General features: G+C 45.5%; 1 protein-coding gene across 1 annotated transcript; it reads left to right on the forward strand.

Moving 5' to 3' along the window:
- Nucleotides 1-760: 760 nt before the first annotated feature.
- LOC149347402 (uncharacterized) lies at nt 761-20,549 on the forward strand. The gene is made up of 4 exons (XM_089541576.1): nt 761-833; nt 14,102-14,400; nt 16,082-16,204; nt 20,436-20,549. Exons 1-4 carry the CDS (start codon nt 761-763, stop codon nt 20,547-20,549), a joined length of 609 nt encoding a protein of 202 aa, XP_089397702.1.
- Nucleotides 20,550-24,213: the final 3,664 nt, after the last annotated feature.

The following is a 24,213-nucleotide window of genomic DNA, read 5'->3' on the forward strand; positions in this document are numbered from 1 at the left end:
GTTGCGGCTAGCGCGAGAAGTAATAATTACAGATTATTCAGTGATGCATTTGACCCAGGCACGTATATAGGTTCAGCCCCCCCCTCCCTCTTGCCTCCCACTGTTCTATTGGCCTTGGCAGCGTTCAGCTAGCTGCCATCATCTACCCCCCCCCCCCCCCCTCCCACCTCCGCTAGAAGAAATTACATTGAGCACCCTGATTTGACCTTTAGTGAACTCGACTTGACTCATGATGATGACGTTGGTGGCACGCATATGAAAGTAATAAAAACGTAGCGTAATGACCCGTCAAGTTACCAGCGATTCCGTGAGAAAGATACTTCCGTACTCTCTGAGCGTTAGCGCATTCGGTCTCAGTTATCTGTTCTTTAACCTCCACTGACACTGAGCTTATAATTTATGATTGCCGATCGATAACCAGTGCGGCGGTCAGGTACAAGACCCCGCATTTCCTTTCCCAAACAACCCTGCAGACGCATCTTTTCTTCTCACGCACTGGTAGCAATATAGACGACCAGAAAGGACCAAAAAATACCCGATAATTCCGGAGGCACCTCCGGTCACCGAGTCGATCTTGTATCTCGCGCTACCTCTGCGGTCACTTGAGGAACCAGTTTTTCGTTGCCACAGAGAGTAAAAAACGAATGCGGATCGCTGACGGTCGGATCGCGCTATGGGCGCCCCTGCCTCCTGCTGGGATATATAGGAAGCTGCAGAGCAGTTGCGTCTTATTGCGGACTTGTACCCTCTTCGAGTCGCCATGGAATCGCATTCAACTCTCGCTGTGAGCCTTTTTGCGGTCGCGCTGCTACTGGCGGTGACTACGAGAGCCGGTGAGTGCGTCCAAGCATGCCAATAGCCTTACACAACCTCCGCTATTCTCTGTGCCGCCTTACGTTTCCCTTTCTTAAAAACGACTCTGTTTGGCGCTAATGCAAAAGCTTGTGTTTATTATTTGGCGAGTTAATATTATACTGAGGGGAGAAAAACATTACAGTACGGGTAGAAACTTGGGTGAGTCGGTAACTGTGATTCATGGTATGTGAGGTAGCGCAAAACGGGACAAGGGACAGAGAAAGACGCACACAACACATGCGCCTGCGTGCGTCCTTCTCTGTCCCTTGTCCCGTTTTGCGCTACCTCACATACCATTACAGTACGATGTGAAGCGCAGAAAACATCGAGTATAGCGAAAAGGGTTCAGCTTAAGTTAAGGACAACGCAGTGATCTATGGAAAGAAAAATGATAGGTGTTACGTTAAGAGACAGGAAGCGGGTGGAGTGGGTGAGGGAACAAACGCGCGTTAATGACATCCTAATCGAAATCTAAGGGGAAGAAATGGGCTTGGGCAGGGCATGTAATGCGAAGGCAAGATAACCGCTGGTCCGTAAGGGTAATAGAGTGGATTCGAAGAGAAGGCAAGCGTAGCAGGGGGTGGCAGAAAGTTAGGTGGGCGGATGAGATGAAGAAGTTTGCGGGGATACGGTGGGCGCAGCTGGCACAGGACAGGGTTAATTGGAGAGGCATGGGAGAGGTCTTTGACCTGCAGTGGGCGTAGTCAGGCTGATGATAAAGCGTTGAGATTGAAACGATAGTAAACGGGCAGATCGAACAGTGATTCTTAACGGGAGTCCTTATTGCGAATAAGTTTCATAAAGATGTATGGTTGGACGCACGTAGGTTTTATTGCATGGCGAGCATGCTCTGGTTTTAACATTTTTTATACCCGTCACATTTTTTCCCGCATAATTATAATTGTTTTACATTGCATTTTTCGAATAGAAAGGAAGTAACCTAATGAATGCGCTGCAATGAAACGAAAATTTTGAAGAAAAAATGCTGTAGAACCACACAGCATTGTTACATTTTATTTTGCATTTTTTTCGTGATATTAGCTCTATCATAACGCTATTTGCATTTGAATGCTGCACTGCTACTGACTCGAAATGTTCGTCGTTATAATGAATCGTGTTTGAGGTTTTGGTATATATTAGTGCCTTGAACGAATTGCTTCATTTCCCTCCCTGTCACGACTCTCAAATGAGGGTTAACAGTATGAATTAATTAATAATAAATGTCCTGAGAGCTGCCCGGTGTGAAGAATAAATGCCAATCGTCGAGTGATGCATGGCGGGAAACGCATCGCCAATGAGCTAAGCAGTGTCAAAAGCCATGCAAATTCGGTACGACTGGATATTCTGATTTCCTTCGTATGAGGTGTTAGTCTTCTCGGGCACAGAACCTCATTTATCGAATTTTCTGGCGCCCGTTACATTACAAGGTTTAAAGTTGTGTTAGCAAGAGTGTTGCGTCCCTGCAAGAATGTTTTGCACGGGTTTCGGTTTTATTGGTGGGACGATTATACCCAGTGATTCTGGACAGAGGCATTTTTAAGCGGGAAACCATTTGTGAAGGCAATTTTTTCATGTAATGTAAGATTTCTCTGTAACCATCAATATATCCGCCGGCCACCCGACTGCAGTCTTGATTTTTTTTTTTTTGCTATTAGCGTTTTTTCTGTCATCAAAAGCGTTCCGGTGTAAAGACGTTAAAAGAAAGATTTTGTTGCACATCAGAAGAATGAACCATTACCTTTAATATTTCCATAACAGCATCTTACAATTTTTCAAAATTCAAAATTTTTGTCGGATAATTTCGGACATGTGTAGAATTCTATCGCTACTTCTGCTCATCACAATTCACAAGACGCGTAAAACATGAACTTTTTAATTGTCGAGTTCGGGCCCTGCGCGAAAAACTAAAGCGAGAAAGAAATCCTGGCGTTTTATTCATGTCTAACAAATCTGGACAAAAGCATTTTGAGCTGGAAACCATGGATGGGCGCAATTTTTCCATATAATGTAAAATTTCACGATAACAATCAATATGTCCGTAGATCGCCCGGCGTTAGTCTTGCAGTTTTTTTTCTATCACCGTTTTTTCTATCGTCAAAAGCGTTCCTGACTGGTTTTCTATGGCAGTATCAACTCTTAGATGCGATCGATGGAAACGCTTTAAAATAAAGATTTTGCTGCATATCAGAAGAATGGACGATGTCTTTCGATATTCCCATGACAGTCCAGTTTTACAATTTTCCACTTTTCAAAATTTTTGTCCGAAAATGTTCGACATGGATGCCGACATGGCTCCATATCTCGGAAGTAGTAGAAGGCGCGCTGTTTGAGCACCAAAAAAAAGAGAGGCTGATGTCAGTCTGGATAACCTTTCCTTGCTGCGGTTGATTAAATCAGGAGAATTTGTTTTTATTCCTGCATAAAAAGCTGCTTCGCACTTCTCAACACGAAGATTTATTGATTTTCTTTATCTCAACGCTGAGTAAACCTTTCAAACGACCGACTACACTGCAGGTGTCCGCTTTGGTATGTAGAGTCTTGTGTCCTCAACACTGAGTTGCCAAGAGTAACATCCGCTCGCTCCTAGGCTGCCATCAGGCTCGCTTTATTGAAATACGTTCCGAGGCCAATGATTCGGCGCCATGCACAGGTCGACCAGAATGCCTTCCCTTGCGTCGCATGTCCAACATTCTTGAACAAAAATTTTGGAAATCGTAAAATTGTAAGATACTTTTATGGATATATTGAAGGTAATGGCCCATTCTTTCGATATGTAGAAAAATATTTTTTAAGTGTTTCCGTCGATAGAATCGAACAGTTAAGACTGCCATAGAAACCCAACGGGAACGCTCTTGACGGTAGCAACAACGTTAATAGAAGGAAAAAATTGGCAGTAGCTTAGCTCGGCTATGCCCAGGATATAGGTAGCGAAAGCGAACCCAACGACGAGGCCAGCGGTGTGACGTCATAACAAACGGCGGCGGCGGCTCCGCGGCGAGGCGCGCGGTGTGACGTCATGCCAGATGGCGCGGCGAGTGCGCGGCATCTGCCAGCTGCGGCGCTTGCTAGGCAACGGCTCAAGGTCGTTCTCTGTGCCTTCACGGAGCACCGCCACATCGAAATCGCAAGTGCGCAGCCAATGTAGCTTTCGCTACAAAAAGAGAAATGGTAGACCGCCGTCGGGTGATTGGTTCGCCTGCGATAACCTCTGGTTGGGTGCGGGCTTCCTCTCACATTTTTTATTTTATTTTATTTCTTGAGAGTTCTGCAATGAAGGGGTGATCTGGCGATATATTGATTGTTATAGTGAAATCTTGCACCGTATGAAAAAAAAAACTGCGTTCATCAAGGGTTTCTAGCTGAAATATGCTTTTTTCCAGAATTGTTGGGTATGAATGGTGCTTGGGGTTCTCTGGAGTCATTTGAGGCCATCGAACTGCACTACCGTGCTAGGAGCAACGGACTAACTTCTACCAGGCACTGAGGTACATCGAGACTGTTCAAATTCCAACGAATGAGGAGCTATATAGTCTATGGAAATATTTCAGGGAAAAAGGGGCACTGCATCCGTTAATCTACTGTCGGATAGGCGTAGGAACACAGATAACTGCTCACTTCATATTCCGCTTGCTTATTGTTTGGCAGTAGACCTAGTTCCAGTAATAACCATACGACTCATCTCGAGGCAGACTTCCGAAAAGTGCTTTGGTTGTTCCATACAAGCACGACGGCCAACGCCCATTTGAGTTGTTTCTTTTTTAAGAAAAAATGTGGTAAAAAAGAACGCAATCGCCACACAGCGCAGATCATAGCGAAGCAGATGTGATTCCGCAGCAGAATCCTTGTTTTCGGCCGGACACTAACCAAGCCACATACGAAATGTCCTCTCCAAGCATTCCCATGGCTTATGAAGTGCTTTTTAAGAAAACTCGCATACATGGTGGCGCTTCTTTTCTCTCTAGGTAATTTTGAGAAGCTAAATTTCGCCGAGAAGTTCGTGGGCGAAGAAGCGTGCACTAAAAGCATGATGCGAGGGCGCTGCCTGCTATAACGGGCACATCTGGTATTCCCCTTTGAATGTCCCGCAGCCGCATAAGAAGATCCCCGTATGAAAATGATTTGGTTTGATTTAGTTTTTTGGGGTTTTACGTTCCAAACCGACTCAGGCTATGAGGGTCGCCGTAGTGAAGGGCATCTGGAAATTTCGACCACCTGGGGTTCTTGAACGTGCACTGACATCGCCCAGCACACGGACCTCTATAATTACGCCCCCATCGAAATTCGACCGCTGTGGCCGGGATCGAACCCGCGTCTTTCGGGCCAGCAGCCGAGTGCCGTAACCACTGAGCCACCGCAGCAGCGCCGTATTAAAATGCATTTTTGCGGTAAATTTCGCACACACTACAAGTCTACTTTGGTGTATGTCTTAACTCTTTCGTGCAAGGGCGATGCGATAAAATTATTTTCGTAAACGGCCATTGCATGTCAGTAATGCGCCACATTTATCAATTCTTAACATGCATCTGATTCTGGTGTCAAACCAAACGCTCCAGTCTGCATGAAACCGAAATAACGTGGTGGTTATTCCGCCACCGTACTGAGAAATTTCTAACATCATCAATCAGTGCCACCCTCCCGCGATTAAGAATAAGCGGTCGAGCAGTTCAGTGGGAAATACTTCTTAGTATTGGTACCTTGACAACGAGGTTACATTTCGCCTCATTACACTGCATAACACTGCAGCGGGGATGTCAAACTTCACACTAAGTTCGGCTCCGGGTTTATCATCCTGCCCGACCGGATGAGCAGCATTGTAATCAGCGATAATCAGTAAAACGCAGCTTTATATAAGCATGTGGAATGTCAAAGCTGTGAAATTTGTGTGACAGCATTTAAAATTCTTTCTTGTCGCCGTCTTCCTATAAAGGCCACAATCGCTTGCTTCTTTCTAATACCTTGTTTTGCTGCGATTTCATTGGGACTAAAACTGGCGGAAACTGAAGCTACCGCCACTAAGCCATGACTGCCTGCATTAAAGAAAAACGGTTCTCCTGCCAGTCTTCAACTCCAACTTCATGAACATGCAATTTCATGTACATGCAATTTCATGCCCATGCGATTTCATTCATGCACATGCTTGCATCTTCGCGAACGCGAAACACAGAAAGTTGCACAGGGAAGTAAATAACTAACACTTAAGCAGTAAACAAGGAATGCTTGCTGCTGCCAGCGGCTGAGTAGTTTTTAACGTATAATAACAATACGTGCCGCAAGGTGGCACCCACGCGGAACAAATGTGTCCAAAATTCCGGGACAGGCCTGCCACATTCGGTGATTGAGGCAAGGGAAATAGCAGCCACTCAGAAATCGAAGGAACCTGAGATTTATTGCTTAAGGAAGGTCCGTTATGCACTAAACAACCATTATCCGTATCAAATTTAATTGCCACTCCATGTTCGTCCTGCTTGCTGTTAAGGTTCATGTCACCGGCATCGCTTTGGCAGTTGAGGTAGCGTCAATCTTGCTTTCTTGCACGCTGCATAGAGTCGGCAGCAATACTTGTGTGTGCCGTAGCCGGAAGATAGAACAAACTGTATGTAAGGTGCTCAGTTCGGCAAATCATGGACGCAGCTGTCGGAAGAAAACAAGCGCAGGCTGTTTGCCAGAAAATTCGGTACATGCACTCTAACGTCGAATATTCGTATGGAGTAATATACTCCTAATGAAATTCGAATAGTCCTATGGGAGTATTCGAGTTTAGAGTGTATGTACCGAATACTCCTATGGGAGTATAATATACTCTTATGTAAACTCGAATACTCCCATAGGAGTATTCGAGTTTAGAGTCTATGTATCGTATTTTCCGGCGTACAGCATGCGCTTGTTTTCTTCCGACATCTGCACCCATGAGTGGCGAACTGAGCTAGAGAACAGCTTCCTCCTTTTTTTACTCCTTGCTGTTTAGAATGCATCTACGAACACCCCAATCGAGAATGTACACGTTACAGATTCTCGCTCGTCACCTTGTCGTTACGTAGGCAGCGTTCGCTACTTTAACTGTGCCGGGAGCTATAACAACATCGAGGTATTTTTTTTTGTGCATGTGTTTGCGTACGGGGGGGGGGGGGGGGGGGGCAATTTCCTGGTTAGGCTGGGGTCAAATTACCCGCATTGCGGTCGAAAGCAAATAAAGCGGAAGTATCCTCGAAGGTAAACAAAGGATTGGGCGGCTGGTGAGACAACGTGCCGTGGTCGCGAGCCGGCGGCTCAGCGCAATCGATGCAGGAAACCGGTGGAGCAGCGTTCTTCCGCATGGGCACGCATGGCCGCCTGTGGCGCATCCTGAACTCCCCGCATAAACGACCTGCTGATTGGTAGGTGCGGGCTACAAATCACCGGCTGTGCAGTACTACGTCATTCCCCTCTTGAACCACCGGCTACATGGCAATCTCTCCGTCTCGGCTCCTCTGCGAAGATGAAAGGCTCCAGTTGGTCCACATTGCAACAGGCAGCGCTCGCAAACGACGTTTCAATATTTGAGCACCCTTTGATAATATTTACGCCTTTGTTGTCTCCGGAACCCAGAATCCTGCCATGACTGCGATCCGAAGTATTCCATGATACCATCGATGCACACGCCGATTAACTGTTGTTTTCCTCACACCCGAAAAATAGATTTTAGCCGTAGATCCTGAACGCAAAACTATACTTTGTTGAGCTAGTCTGTGAATGTTGAGCACTAAAGATACAGTGCAGATAATACAGAATTAACGGAGTAGGCAGAGAGAAAGTCTTCCTGGCTACGCTTTTTGTCCTGTCTCACTTGATCTTTGCCTTTGCCGATCCTCAAAAAAAGTTTCTAGTATTGCCCCACCACGGTGGCTCAGTGGTTATGACGTTCGGCTACTGACCCGAAAGACGCGGGCTAGAACCCGGCCGAGGCGGTCGAATTTCGATGGAGGCTGAATTCTAGAGGCCCGTGTGCTGTGCGATGTCAGTGCACTTTAAAGAACCCCAGGTGGTGGAAATTATCCGGAGCCCTTCACTACTGCGTCCCTCATAGCCTGAGTTTCTAGTGTTGCATTGTTGAATGAATGAAGAAAGAATATATAAAGGGTAGAAAAGACGTCATGTGCGCTGTTCCTTACCCAATGTCCTGTTTGAGCGCTATCGCATGTGACAACCAAATGGCCTGAACTCACGCCCTATGGTTCGAATACGTTCGCACAGTAGTTAATACAAAACTTGGACGTCGCTTCACCTACCCCTAAGAGTGCAGTGCTTTAGCATGGGAGATCCTTGCCAGGCAAGTACTCCTCCTCTTTTACAGACTCATAGTTCGCGGAGAGACCACATACCACTAATGGCGCACTGGTGCCGTGGTTTAGGCGCGGTGGAAGGCTCAGCTGCAGCCCGGGGTCTGGCTTTAAGAAACTATGAGGCTGGAGGAGCCATTGTGCCTTTCCCCTGAGAAGCTGCTAGAACTGGATCTAGTTCTTACAGTACCTGCAGTGCATTTCATGCTGTTGGCGTGTGCAGGATAGAGATTTTATTTTTTATTTATTTCGTACTGCAGATCATGTTACAGATCCAAGCAGAACAAATACATATTAGATAACACAGATACACGGACAACAAGTACAATGAAAAGAAAAACTAAAGATAAAAAAGGCATGCAGGATGACTATGCGCTTACATTTTATTGTGTCACTGAATTCCACTCGCTGATGGTACGCGGGAAAAAGGAAAATTTGAAAGTGTCAGTTCTAGCAAAGTACCGGGTAAGTGAACCGAGATGATGGTGACGTGTCATGCGTGTAGCTAAAAACGATAAATAGGGTGCAGGATCAAGCGCCAATTTGTTATTTATGATCAAGGAAAGAAATTCTCGTCAAATATTTTTTCTTCTTGCCTCAAGAGGTTGGATACGGTTATATTTCATTAGCCCATGGCAGATAAGCGCACGAACGGTGTTCCTGAGGAACCTCAGTATTGCGATAACTGGCAGGTATCGGCTTGGGACCAGATCTTGACCTTGGGCTCGATAAGCAGTAGGCTCAGTACGCAGAAGGCACGGCACCTGCTCGGTCGCTGCAAGTGCGCATGGCTTCGGAAAGTTCCTACAACGATTCACCCCCACGTCTTTGATCGCTTCCGAAGTGCGAGCCTCAGGGAACATGGACATGGCTTGCCTGTTGAGGTGGTTGAGATTCTCGGAGGCAGTCCCTCGCACAAACAGGACGGTGGGGGCCGGGGAAGATCGCTCCGGTATGAACGTAGACTTACTAAACCGAGAAGGGGTCATCCCTTATACAAATGGTCTATAGACAGTCTATAGACTTCTTATAGACTCTGTTGCCTTCCTGTAGATATTTCTTTTTGTCTATCCATGGTCTATACAGACACTCTATAGACAAAAGTCTACTAAAAGTGCATGGCCATAAATCTATAGATTGTCCATAGACTAGAATCCATAGATTTGTATTGCCTATAGACTGTTCTCTAAGATTTTTCTTTAGAAAGTCTATAGACTTTATAGACAGACGTCAACAGCCAGTTTATAGACCGTCTAAAAATTTTGTAAGGGTTCACCTCTGCGCAGCATTGTTTTATCCGTCTTGCTCAGGACTGAAACAAACCATTTGTCAATGGAGGAATTGTCGCTTGCGGCCGAGCGGCTTGCGTCGGCCGGGTAGAAGAGGTGTGTCCCTTTGGGTTGCCGTTGCAGACCTACCGGGTTCCATAAGAATTAAGCCCAGCAGGATCCGCTTCCATCGCAGTCACAAAAAGAGAGCGGCGCCATCGGGATTATGTCACAAACTAGAATAAACCAGTTAGACGGAAAGAGCGTTGTAGAATAGAACAACTCGTTTCTTGCTGAACTGTCGGGGCCTGCTTCCTAGCGGTGACTCTGTGGTCCGAGCCCGAGAGGGCTGTGCCTCGCTGCGTCACCGAGGCTGTCTTTTTAATTTCATTTAATTTCATTTATTCGTCCCTTAAAAGCCCGAAGGCATTACATAAGGGGGGGGGGGGGGGGGGGGGGGCGTACATACAGGTTGGAGGGTAGTGGCAGAGAACACAAAAAGAAGAAAGGGGGAAAAATACACGGGGTACAAAAAGAGTACAATAATATACAAACTAAAAGCAAGAAATAAACATACAAAAAACAAGGAACTGTTGGCACTTCGGTGTCGCAGTATGAATATGTTTATGAGAAGTGATTAGCCAGTTTCTCGCGGAAAAGGTGACGATCGGAGCATGTTATTATGCTGTCGGGAAGGCCATTCCAGAGCACTATGGCGTCGGGAAAAAAATGAACTGCTCATTGCGGAGGTGCGGGTTTTAATGCGTGCGATTGGGTTACTGTGGTTTAGGCGGGATGACGTACGTCATCCCGGACGTAAGGTGAAAGCCTTTTTTGGCTCATGATCGGCGTTCGTCCGACAAGACAGATGCATGGCGAATCCAACATTAGCCACCTGACAATCCATACATTGGCTAAACAGTCCTTTCTTGGCTCATGATTGCCATCCGAAGAAATTAAGAAAAGGGAAAACAAAAATTAAATTAAACGTAAAACTGCAAACAAAAGAACAGATAAAAACAAAAACGAAAATACAAACCAGAACAGCCGCGCCGAGGTGGCTCAGTGGTTACGGCGCTCGGCTGCTGTCCCGAAAGATGCGGGTTCGATCCCGGCCGTGGCAGCTGAATTTCGATGAAGGCGAAATTCTAGAGGCCCGTATACTGTGCGATGTCAGTGCACGTTAAAGAACCCCAGGTGGTCGAAATTTCCGGAGCCCTTCACTACGGCGTCTCTAATAGTCTAGGTTGCTTTGGGACGTTAAACCCCAATAAACCAAACCAATCAACCAAACAAACCAAAACAAGTAAAAATAAAATAATAAAAGATAAAAACAAAACCAATGACCAAAAAAAAGAAAGAAATGTGGGAAGGGCTTTCGCGTTTCCGATCTTAGGCAGACTTAAGTGCAATCCTGTATTGTATTTTAATTCTTTCACAATGCGCTTACGAACCACACCCTGGTAGCCACGTTTTCTCGCAAATCAGTCTTTGGACGCAATTTGCGGCAGCTAGTTATATATTCTTCACGTGACAGTGAGCGCCTCCAAAAATCACAGTTTTGTTTTATTGGGTATTGACTTGCGTTTCTCCGTGAACTGACGTCGAGGAAAAAAAAAATGAGACAATTCAGACTGACTCAGACGCAGGTTCAGACACCGTCTACTATACCTTCTGCACTTTTCAAGCGTATGTTACCAGCATTCCTGAAGAAATCGTGCACTCTTACATTGCGAACTCACACATATCAAACCAAGTCATGTTAGAAATCTTCTGCAAACATTAACGTACAATGTACCATTTCTGTAAAACAAGATGAAAACATATTTTTCTGGCTCTATTAACCTAACTCGTGCAGCATTGCGCGACATATTTGTTGCTTGACAATTTTCTTAGTACTCAGTTTTGATTTTGTCGCGGAAATTGTGTGATTTGACATACGGAGTGGGTGTGTTGTTTGCCCTAGCATCGGTATCTCACATGTACAACGCTTTATTGTACTAATTCCATTAATTTGTAGCGCAATTTTACTGCTGTGAAGAATGTTTTATGTTTTCTAGCTAAGTTATCTTGATGAACAGAGCGCATGTATTCTATTGCAATATTCACTTGTATTTGAAGTATTGTGCAGTGTATGTATACGGTCATTGAATATACTCTATTGCAATATTCACTTCTCTTTGACCCATTGTACTGTGTATGTAAAGTCATTGCTGCCAAAATGGCTCCCTGACCTTATCAGGGAAGCCATCAAAATTGCACCAATCTTGAAAATAAATTTGATTTGATTTGATTTGAAAAAATGCTCGAGCACACGACGCATTTTTGTATGTGCCTCAAAGACACTACGGCACACAACTCTATAGATAATCCTGCTCCTGCTATCTGCTTCCCAAGGAAACGGTCGTCTGCAAAAGGGCAATGAGGCACACGGGGAAAAAAACCGAAACTGTTTATTGTAGACCGCCGGCGTGGTGCCCATTAAAGAAAAAGGGGACCTTCTCTGTCTTTTCCGCTATCCTGCACCGGCTAAATTTAGTGATGCAGATAAAAAAGTATCAGAACGAACACAACGGCTATACGGCACAAAGACCCTGGATACATGGTCTCTCTCAACACCATCTGATTTTCAGTTAATATTACTCCTTCTTCGGCAGGGTTTGGTTGCGGCGAAGTGTTCGCTCTGCTTTCAGCGCACCGCCCAACAGCGCCGCTTCATTGTCAATGGCGGAAGTAGCGGGCCTTGAACGTCGCTTCTATTTTTTCTTCTGTCCTTGCTGCTCAGGAACAGTTCTTTGTCTTTTATATAATTTGTTTCTCATTATCTGACTCCGCTTCATTCGGGCGAACGGTTGAAAAGGCAGGCGTGGGTCTCGTTTCGCGGTGTTAGTGCCAGCTTGCTTTCTTTCATTCCTCATTTATTCCTTTTATGTGCTTCCGTATCACACTAACAAGCTGGTGATGCGCGCGAGGTCGTGAAGCGCCCTGTAGCGTAGGTGACTGGAAAAAACTTTTCACACGTATATACATTGAGAGGCGCGTTTATTTGTCGAGCTTAGTGAAAAGAAAGCTAGGAAAAAATGCGTACAATTTTTGTTCTTTGTAAAAATAGATTGTAGGACTCTTTCGGGCTCCGTCGATGCTCGTCCTGCAGTAAGAGACGAATTTATGACCGTGGACACCTTAACCGCGTAACGCTTAACCCCATAATGTCCTCCGTATCAAATGTGACACAGAACTTAAAAATGTGAATAATTTTCATTTCTACTCACATCAGTGTATGGGCTGCTAGGATATTTCAAGTAACGCTCTTCGCCAACATATTGTTACGTTGTCCGAAAGGCTAGTCACAAGCAAGGGCGACCGGAGCGCAGAGCGAACAACACAGGAGGCACCGAACAATAACGCGCGCACACCAGTCAGGCACTTCCTTCACATCGTCTTCTGTGAATATCCGTTGCAATATTTATCAATGCAAGGTAAATGTGTAAGGTGCCAGAGATAGAGAAGGTCTCCTGAAAGATAAATTCTTCCGAAAACTAACCCTTATGGCAGAACAGCCCGAAATTTGTCTTCGTAATGATACATTGGCAGTGGATTTACTGTATGCTCCTGGGTATTTTCGCACAGTTTTTTCGACCTTCGGCATTCGGAAATTATCAAAAATACGTGAAATAATTATGCTGTAGTCATTTCTCTCCCGCCAATATTTCAGTTCGTTACACTTATGTGAACAATCATCACAATTATCGGACGTTTTTCGATGCCTGGAAGTTAAAGGGTTAAAGAACTCCAGGGGTTCAGAATTAATCAGAAGCCTTCCTCTACAGTGTCTCTCGCAGTCCATGGACAGCTTTGGAGTATTAAGTCCCATATACGGAAATGCCGCAGCTCTATATCTTAATGTGTACATGTCCAACATCATCGGGCAAAAATTTTGAAAAATTGTAAAGTTGTAAGACACTGTTATGGAAACATTGAAGGTAATGGTCCATTCTTCTAATAAGTATCAATATCTTTACAATTAAAATTTTAGGTTTAAAGCGTTTCCATCGAACGCATCGAACAGTTAAAACTGCCAGAGAAAACCAATGGGGAATACTTTTGTTGCGAAAGCAGCACTACGCCCACCGTTTCGCCTCTTCAGCGTGGACGCACGGTCGACGTGGCGGCGACTCCACGAATGACCTTGAACCGCCGCCTAGCAACCGCAGCAGCTGCCGCCGCCGCGCTTCGCCAGATGGCGCCGCCGCTGCCAGCTCTCGCTTCGCTAGAGCTTAGCCAAGACGCCTAAAAGCCTAACCAAAAGCGAATCCTAAGTGTAGCCAGGCAGCCTTTGCTTTCGCAACACAACCAGGTTTAACCAGAGCTAAACCACTGCCATTTTTTGACCATGTCAAGAATATTAATAGAAAAAAAAAAACACAAGACGCCGTCTTGGATCTGCGGATATAATGATTGTTGCAGTGAAACTTACATTACATGGAAAAACTGTGTTCATAAACGGTTTTCCACTCAAAAATGCTTTTGTCCAGAATTTTTGGGTACATCTGCGGCAGAGCCCACATCACACATGCGTTCGTTCAAGTTGCAAACGGTGGAAAGGTGTGCGAGCACCGACCGTAAAGCACTTCATCTGCATCCGCTTGCACCACCTTTCAGACGAAGAACCGGTCTGCAGCGAGACAGTGATGCAGCAGCTGGCGGAGACCACCCGGCGACTGGGCACCCTGCTCCCGGACCCATGGTTGCTACAGGCCCAGTCTTCGGGGCGCAGGAACAAGGGATCCCTCCTGTGCTGGGGCCTGGTGTCCGGGCTCTCTCGGGCGCACGCTGAGAGCGCCGGCCCCTGCGGATCCCAGCTGCGTCTCAAGCTTCCCCTGGACGGCATGGCTCGGCTGGCTCTGCCCTTCGCCACAACGCCGGTGTTCTTCGAGGCCAATGTCAAGGCCACGGCAAATGTGAGGACTCTGTCAAAGGGATACTGAAGCAAAATCCTAAAACTGAACAAAAACGCTGAAAATAGATTCTCGGAATGTGATTACACCGAAGTCTAGTCGTCACTTCGCATATTTTTCAGCCGATAGTTTTATTTTCGATGTTTTATGAGCCTGCGCCAAGCCCTCCCGGTCGGCGAGAGGTGAAGAGCGTGACGTCATAACACACTCGTCCGACAGGCAACCGTTCGCGTCACTCGAAGCGCGATGTCGCACTGTAGTTTGAGTAGACCAAGCGATGAGGCTCTCAACCTCCGACGCTGCCGACGCAAAACTGGCAAAACCCGCGAGTAGCGATGGCAATCGTGCTCCTGCGGGAACAGTGGGCGCACGGGTGTTATGACGTCCAGTCGCAGCTTCCACAGCCGGCCGCCAGGTGCAACGGTATGGCAATAAATAACGAAAAAAAAAACGTACTATCCGCCTTTTTTCGCTAAAATGCATGTCGCATTTATCAATTTTAGCAGTCAAGCTCTTGTTTACATGCAAATAGCAGCTCCAAAAGTTTGGTTCAGTATCCATTTAAAGCTTGCTGTTGTACTAGATGGTGCATTCCCTTACCAAAATTTCTGTAGGCACAATATAGAATGTATTTAGACTTTTGCCATAAAGTCTATAGACCTTATGCAGACAAATCTATAGGCCAGTTTAAAGACAATACAAATCTATTAATCAGAACAGCTTGCTGTCGTTCTAGTTGGTGACGCATTATGTAAAGAAGTTAGCTCGAAAAACGTAGATAAAGGACAGCGGAAGAGACACATGAGACGATCACCAAGCGCTACTACTAACACTTTTATTGCGGTGCAATGCAGGGAATACAAAGGAAAACATGAGCATGTGCAAAGACGGCGGGCAGAACGGGCACGCATATCACGCAACGGCAGTGTGATGTGGAAAAAATGAATTGAGATAAACGCATTCAGAATCATAAATCTGCAAAGAATTGTCACAAGGTACCCATGTGGGCTAGCTGGTGTAAGTACATCAGACATAGCTTCACCAGCGAAAGAACGAGTCTGGTGTCTCGTTCTTTCGCTGGTGAAGCTATGTCGAAAGAATTGTCACTCGCGCAGCGATCAGACAGCTTTTTGATATGGAAGGCCGCTAGAAGAACCAGAGCCTTTTACGCGACTGTGTTTGCCGCTCATTCGGTCGAAAATCCGTCGGCGTCGTAATAGTCGGCCCCGCGTGTCGGAAATAATCTGGGGCTGCGTAAAAAAATAATATCACGGTAATCTGTAGTTATAGTGGTTGATAATTGATTGCTGTGTGATAGGCGATGGCGAGTTAATGAAATCACTGTAATTAATTGATTAATAGAGAAATGAAAAACATGGAAAAAGAGGGGTTCAAAGGTGCCAGAATGCTAAGAATGAAAAGCCAATGCTTGCTGATGGCAATTAATAAAGTTTGAGTGTGTAATTGATGAATTGCTTAATTGAAACAATTGAAAAAAAATAAAAATGTGTTCATTTACACCACCACCACCTGCAACACACTGTCGCGTTCCACTATTAAAGGCGAAGCTTAACTTCCAGTTTTTAATTGACGCTCCTACCCACACTCTTCCGGATCTGACTGCCCGTCCACATCTATCTGACTGCATCTGACTTCGCCCGTGGTTCCGTTGTTCCCCTCGCAGCTGACGTGGCCCGGACCACGAGTGACGGGTCTCTCCGTGGACGAGCTGACGATGACCGAGGTGAGCCGCGCCAAGAGCGGAACGCCCAAGGAGGGAGACCGGGCGGCCGAGTTTCTTTCTCAGGTACGTGGACTCGCAGAATCCTCCTGCGCAACTCAGCTCCAGCAAATGGTGTGTTGTGTATGTCGCACAAGGTACTGCATCCTGTTGTCATTCCTTAGCCTTCGCTTCCTTGATCCTCCCGCACTGACCCTTTTCCCCTGCCTCAAATTGGCCACAGTTCTAGCCCTTTCTTCTTAAAGATCGTTCCTTCTCTTGCTTCTTTTTCCCCCTCTCTCACTTTTACTGCTACATCTTTTGCCATTCTACTCTTGGTGGTTACCGCTAGTGACGTCATGGTTTAGAAGAACGTCAATGTGGGCTAGATGGTGCATAATTTGAGATGGAAATGGCAATAGCGCTACATCGAGACGTGCACAAGAAAGACTGACGCAGGACATGCGCTAACTTCATCTGAGTTCATTTACTGCCAAGCCAGCAAATATATAGAAAATTTAAGGCATGCGCAAAAAAAAAAAACGGTACAACAAGGCATCAACGAAACCGTTCAAGAGGGGATTAGACTGCGTAAGCGATACTTCGGTCCGCCTTTTCAAGACTGAGATATATCTTGAACGGATTTGTTGATGCCTTGTTGTACCGGCTTTTTTGCGCATGCCTTGAATTTTCTATATATTGGGTGACTTTGCAGTAAATAAACTCAGATGAAGGTAGCGCATGTCCTGTGTCAGTCTTTCTTGTGTACGTCTCGCTGTAGCGCTGTTGCAATTTGGTTTGGTTTGGTTTATGGGGTTTAACGTCCCAAAGCGACTAAGGCTATGAGAGACGCCGTAGTGGAGGGCTCCGGAAATTTCGACCACCTGGGGTTCTTTAACGTGCACTGACATCGCACAGTACACGGGCCTCGAATTTCTCCTCCAAAGAAATTCAACCACCGCGGCCGGGATCGAACCCGCGTCTTTCGGGCCAGCAGCCGAGCACCATAGCCACTGAGCCACCGCGGCGGCCCTGTTGTTGCAATTTCAGTCTCAAAGCTTACATTACGGCTGACAACTAAACGAGCAGTGCCATTCTCCGGCTCCGGTGTCGACTACAGAGGGAAATAACCATTGGCGAGGAATCAAAAGAACAAACCGCAGGACACATTGTCACAAAAAGCCGGTCCTCAGTTCGAATCTCGAAGCAGCGAAAGCGGTTCTAGCGAAATCCTTTAGAAAGAGGCTTCCATACGTTTTGGCTTATGTTCGGTATCTACTTGATGGGTGACTAAACGGTTTGGAGCTGCGACTTGTAAGCGTGACGGTTCACCGTTGCGGTCGGTCACAAAACGTAAGTCAAAGGTGTACAGATATGTTGGCGCCTCTCACGACCTGTTGACGGTTTTGGCAGTAGTTTGATTGTGTAGCAATTCAGATACATATTCCAGATACATAATTTCGCAGTGCTCACGAACGAGTCGCTTTTCTTGTGATTATGATCTGCCACGCAGACTTAACTCGTTAACTGATCTTTGTGGCTATACAGAACTTTAGTTTTATTAAAAAGAGGAGTGCATGCATTTTTATCCGAGGATCTGGAATTGTTAAGACAATTCCATCTCTGTAATGTACAGAGCGAGAGACACTGAAGCTGTGCCGCTCAGTAACAAGAAAATCTCACCAAGTTCGATTACCTTCACGTGCAGGTTACTAGGTTGTATTCACAAATCGCTTCAAATTAACATGATCGATTTCTGATTGGCCCGTTTTATGACTGTCGTGACTGGATAACGGCCAGCCGGCCAATCAAGGATCGAGCTTACGCATACGAACAGCCATCTAAATCCGGCGGTTCGTTCTTCAGAGTGGCTTTGTTCATTCGATCGCGCTCGACCGTGCGTCCACCCTGATTTCCCTAATGTTTTCCCTAATGATTCCTAATGGAGCCGACGCACCGTATACGACCTCGGGGGCGAACTTAAAGCGCAACGATGGGACATTTCCGGCCGTGACGTCATATTTAAAAGGATGCAATTTGGTTCACCAATTACAAGGTTATACACGGCACTAGGTCAATGCCTCCTTGAGTTCCTTGGTGTAGTGTGACTGGAAGCGGGACGCTCTCTCATTAACCTCTCCCAAGCGTGCAGTCGTGTGACGCCGCCTCGTCATTCCTCTAGCCGGCGCTCCTCACAGCTTTGCAGGCATTTCCCGTGTGTTTTCTCTTTCTGGGAGTGTCTGCTGTCATTGTGAAAAACCTCCTAACAATAACAATATTAATTATAAATAGCGCAGCCACAAAATAAGGCTTGAGGGTACGATGTAATAGGTTAATAAATAATAGGTTAATGTAATAAACCAAACCAAACCTAATAGGCTCGTGCCACCAAGCGGTCACAGGTTGAACAAAATTGTCGACGGCAGTATAATCATACAAACGGTGACCTGACAAGCAAATAAAGAGCTGATTATACACTTTAAACATGAACACGGCCATGTGGGAGTAAAAAAATTGCGATGACACTTTGGGAACTAAAGTGTTAAGAGGAGTAAGCCGAGGACACTATGTCGTGGCGACTTCCGGTGGATGTGACGTCACATCGTTCCCGTGGCTACATCAATACCCAAATTATACATCTTTCGGGGATCTGAAGGGTTAATTACGCTTAATTACACATTTTCCATCTAATTTGACACAAATCCGACGTTTTTCCGACCATCCTGTGACAATTTTCACTATGCCGTGACGACTTCCGGTGGACGTGACGTCACATTGTTCCCGTGGCTATATCGACGTCCGCGCTATTTCGACGCAGTTTCGACATTTTCGCCTGTAATTAATTAACTAATTAATTTACAGTCATCAAACTTGGCTTTTAGGTTCATTTTTTTCCTCCTCTATCTGAAGCAATCATTGGTTTTCTTCTTATCTTTTTTAGATTCCGAGTTAAACGCTTGTGACCCGCTTTGTTACCGGACGACAGTATGAGCCATTAAAGGCTCTCGCCTTAAAAGGGAACAAGGGAAGGGGAATGAGGGGCTCGTTAGAAATATGAGAGAAGCCAACAGCCACAGAAACCAAGGAGCACAGGGGATTTGTTAATTAATTTTTTTTGTGGTGTTAATCAAGTAAGAATATTACTGAATATGTTGTCGCTTAAAGATAATTGATTAGAAAAGCAGAAGAAAAAACAACCACATGCCGCCGGTGGGATCCGAACCCACGACCTCCGAATTACCTCGGATCCCACCAGCGGCATGTGGTTGTTTTTTCTTCTGCTTTTCTAATCAATTATCTTTAAGCGACAACATATTCAGTAATATTCTTACTTGATTAACACCACAAAAAAATAAATTAATTAACAAATCCCCTGTGCTCCTTGGTTTCTGTGGCTGTTGGCTTCTCTCATATTTCTAACGAGCCCCTCATTCCCCTTCCCTTGTTTGCTTAATTGCTTAGCGAGGGCCTCGGTTCTGGCAGTCTTGACGCCATAGGAAGCATAAGAGGGTTCTCACACAGCTTCCACCCTCGCCGTTCGATGACGTTCTACGTCACACCAGCGGTAACTCAGGACGTTCCACGTCCGCCGCTTACGAACGTGGGTGGCGCTGATGAACACTCTCAAGGTTAGGTTATTTGTAAACATAAATACCCCCGAAAAGCAGAAGGTTTGACAGCCGTCGCCGTAGCTCAGAGGTAGAGCACCGGACGCGTAATTCGGAGGTCGTGGGTTCGGATCCCACCGGCGGCATGTGGTTGTTTTTTCTTCTGCTTTTCTAATCAATTAGCTTTAAGCGACAACATATTCAGTAATATTCTTACTTGATTAACACCACAAAAAAAAAATAAATCAATTAACAAATCCCCTGTGCTCCTTGGTTTCTGTGGCTGTTGGCTTCTCTCATAGCCTTAAAAGGGAGTAAGCTGTACTCTCTAGCGCACACTTCTTTATAAAAGGGTGTTATAGAAGAGTTTTCTCCCTTTTTACTCCTTCCTGTTTAGAGTGGTAGCGCTGACCAGCCTCTCCAGCTTCCATTGGCGGGCAGGGGAGTCTACATTAGCACAGAGCGAGTGAACGTCAACCCTGCGCCTCCGTTTCACGAACGCAGTGTAACAATCATTCTCTTCTTTCCCAGCTTGAAGGCGCGAATCAAATCGCTGCGGATACTCTCTTTTATTTTGCGATATTTGTGTTTGTAAGGTAAAGCCAAGACGGCGTTTTCAGTAAAAACTTATATCGCCTCATCGGTGGGGGCTGACAGCAGCTCTTGGTGCCGTCTTGACGTTGACAGTGTGTCTTGTTCGTGCCTTACAGGTGACCGCCCGCGTAGCTCAACGCAGCATCCGCGAGCAGCTACCTCGGCTGCTGCTGGTTGCGCTGGCGCCGCAATCGCCTTTGGTGCTGGAACGCCGCCTACTTGTGTACTAGTCTGCTCCTTATCGGTCCTCATCCACGCCTCTGGAAGACCCGACCATGTCCTCGACTCTGGGCCGTCGAACGTACACATAAACCATCAAGATGCGCTTTAGGGAAGGGTATGGTTTGGTTGGGGCTACTTGTGGAGAGGCTCAAGGCGTCGGGCATAACTGCTCCTGGATGCCACTTCATGATGGTAACAGCCTTATGAATGAATGGGTGCACTATTCTTCAGGAAGGGCTGGCTATCAAAGGGTGATGACGGGTTCATAGAAGAGTATCAGGCTCTTTCGTGGTCGTGCGGTTGTGGAGATAGAGACTGAACTTACTCATTAGCATCCTCGCAATCCCAGCCATACGGTTAGGGAGAAGTCTGGGGACAATATTTACGCATCTGATAAAACACAACAGAATCGGAGCCAAAATGTGAGATATGTGAACAGGTTGAACCGACGAACACTACAGGATGGAAGTCATATAAGACAGGGAAACGAATTGCATGCTATGACTTGAGCTTTTCATGCGCGCTGAATAATAAAAAAAGAATATCTCGACAATTCTGATATTCACTGCAAGTACAACGCATTTTTAGTGGTCGAATGCAACAAGTCCCCAGACTGAAGTGACGAGAAATATGGCATGGATCATTGCATATCGGAATATCGCTCAGCTATCGGCAACACCATTTGATAAATGCCATGAAGGAATAACTGCTTTGGTTTCCACGGAATGAAAACCACGCTCTAAAACTGATATCACTTCCTTATCCGCGAATTCATTGAAAGCAGGTTAATGTTAGATAAGAAGAAATAAATGAAAAAGCAAGCTGGAAGCGAATCATCAAAAACGGCATGCCAAAAAAAGAGAACGCAGTCGCAAATTTCATTATTCCTTATGACGTATTTTTTTACCTGCAATGTTCCTCATGCATCATGTTCATGTTCTGTTTCATGCCCCCTTCCCCCTTCCCATGCTTAATTCATCGCTGATTGACTAATTATAGGCGGTTTTCTCATGTACCTCATTCATGTTAAAGCATGACGAAATAAAATCTTCCGCCCAATCACGCCAGTGTGCGCTGTGCTGACTATTTATCACAATCTGTTGTTCACTATCTAGAAACTCCCCATATGGGGAGCGATATTTTCCGTTCTTTGCTCTCTGTGGAAGCGCCTAGCGGGAGTGTACGGATACTACGCATGGTGGAGCGACCCAAAAAATTGCGAGGACACTTTGGCAACTAAATTGTTGAGAGGCGAAAGCCGAGGACACTGTGCCGTGACGACTTCCGGTGGATGTGACGTCACATCGTTCCCGTGGCTATATAGATTTCCGAATTATACATCTTTCGGGGATCTTAAGTGTTAATTACGCTTAATTACACATTTTTCCATCTTATTTGACACAAATACAACGTTTTTCCGACCGTTCTGTCACAATTTTCACTATGCCGTGACAGCTTCCGGTGGATGTGACGTCACACCGTTCCCGTGGCTATATCGACGCAATTTCGACGTTTTCCCCATATAATTAACTAACTAATTAATCTAGAGTCATCAAACTTGGCTTCTAGGTTCATTTTTTCCTCTTCTATCTGAAGCAATCATTGGTTTTCTTCTATATTTTTTGGTTCCCGCGTCAAATGCGTGCGACACGCTTTGTTAACGGACGACAGTATGAGCCATTAAAGGCTTTCGCCTTAAAATAATCAAAATAAAAATGTCTCCGTGGGGCTATGTAGGCAAACAGGAGCAGGGATAAGTGTGGTCCACTATGGAGACCTCGCAAGCTACTGCTGAGGAGGTACTAGGGGTGAAGAATTACGCAAGAAAGCTTCTCATTCAGCTGTACATTGCGCCAGCGTCACACTAAGGCTATACTGATGAAAATCCGCTTTCTAACACAACCGCCTCTGTGCGACTACACAGGTTTTTGTGCCCTTTTGTACTATAGGGTCGATCCATCGAATTAGCGCTCTTGCGTCGGGCGAGAGTATCAACCACCATGCAGGCCATGCTAAATCTACAGTTTCACTAACAAGTTTCCGAAACACCGAAGCAATGGGAAAGCTGAATTTTTTTTTTTTTTTGTCTTGAGGCGTGGACTGTACCGAGAAGTGCTCTACGCAGGTCACGCTTTGAAATTCACATTCACTTCTTAGTTGCATGCGTTAAGCTTCTTTTCACGGTTTACGTGTTAAAAGTTCAGCTGCGACCTTTTCATGAAGCGAATTTTCTTCTCTACTTAAGAGCACGCGCCGATAAATGATGAATTACTGCTTTCTTGGACATGCTCTCTGCCCTATAAGCTTGGCACACGTGTTCCATCCAGCGACCCCCCAGTTTACATGGACAGTTCCGGGTCATGTGCGTTACTTCAAACACGGCAAGCTCAAATACGTTTAAGAAGCTTGTATGTGCACCTGTGAACTCAGCATGTAACCAGTCTACCCTTGTGAAAGCCTTCAAGGCGCAGTAAATGATACGATGTGCGCTCAATCAACGCCTCGCCGCCATCCCTAACGCGTCGGTTCTCAGTCTGTTCTGCTAAAATGCGACTCATAATACCTCCAGAGGTAAGCGAGTTAGGGAATGACTGACATATTAATGCTATCAGCCTCTGCGCAGCTACAACGCCAATATTATGCTACAGCGCATATAGGCTAGACAGTGTTACCTTCTTCCGGCAGCCATCTTGAATTTCGTCGCGCCACCTACAGGCCGTGAACGGTGCGAATACAGATTCCTCATGCAACACCCTTACCCCTATCCCCAACCTCACTGGGTTCCTTTTAAGGGTTGCTTAATAAGTTTTTCCTCCTCCTCCTCAATGCCTTCTGCAGTTTTTATAATTTTTTGAGTGGGGATGGCGAGTTCTGAACAAACTTCGTCCAAGAACGGCTGCTTCACGAATGTCATCGCTAAACAATGCTAAACGTGACGATAACTTCGCAGTTTTAACTGCTTTTCCATTTTTATATATAAGCTGTAATGTTGCAAGTGTATTTGCCTATGTCTTGAGCACTAGTGACGATGAGCCTACGCATGCAACTACGGCGCACTATCAGGGTCTAAAATGAAATGCTAAAATAGAGCCAAAAAGGAAAATGAAATCTTTAATTTTTTCACAGGTGGTTACAGAAAAAAAGGCAATATGCCGAAGGAGTTCCCAGAGTCAGTGACTGTATGGGGCTTTCTGTTAACTTTTCATTTTTCATTTTCATTTTTCAATTCATTTTATTTCGGACAACAATACATGGTGTCCGCGGGGTAGGCTAAAGGAGACTGTAGTGTCTCCTGACGAGGCCTAACACCCGCTTTACACGTCGGTGCAGATGGTGCAGAGTGACGTCAGTGAGAACAGTGGTACATAAAACACAGTGGTATTAAATAAATAATAAGCATTTACAAATAAAATAAGCATAAATAAGCATTTACAAATAAATAAATAAATAAGCATTGTAAATAAGCATTTACAAGTAAAAAATTAGAGAACACTGTGGCGACCCGCACTGGGAGAATGCGAAAGCATTGACGCCTCCTCGGCACTCGTCGGCTCTCTTTATCATTTTCTTCTTGTTTGTTAATTTAACTACTGGATTAGCGTAATTATCTTATCCTTTAATTAAATCTAGATTTATTTACTCTCATTGTACCTTATTTTATCTCCATAACCA

The sequence above is a fragment of the Amblyomma mixtum genome, chromosome 4 (genome assembly GCF_055824585.1).
Source record: "Amblyomma mixtum isolate Tamu chromosome 4, ASM5582458v1, whole genome shotgun sequence".
Classification (NCBI taxonomy): domain Eukaryota; kingdom Metazoa; phylum Arthropoda; class Arachnida; order Ixodida; family Ixodidae; genus Amblyomma; species Amblyomma mixtum.

Bases quoted from the DNA above. Each gene is read 5' to 3' on its own strand.
- LOC149347402 (XM_089541576.1), top strand. From the start codon at position 761: ATGGAATCGCATTCAACTCTCGCTGTGAGCCTTTTTGCGGTCGCGCTG. The intron at 834-14,101 runs GTGAGTGCGTCC...ACCACCTTTCAG, and splicing joins GGCGGTGACTACGAGAGCCG to ACGAAGAACCGGTCTGCAGC. The intron at 14,401-16,081 runs GTGAGGACTCTG...TTCCCCTCGCAG, and splicing joins ATGTCAAGGCCACGGCAAAT to CTGACGTGGCCCGGACCACG.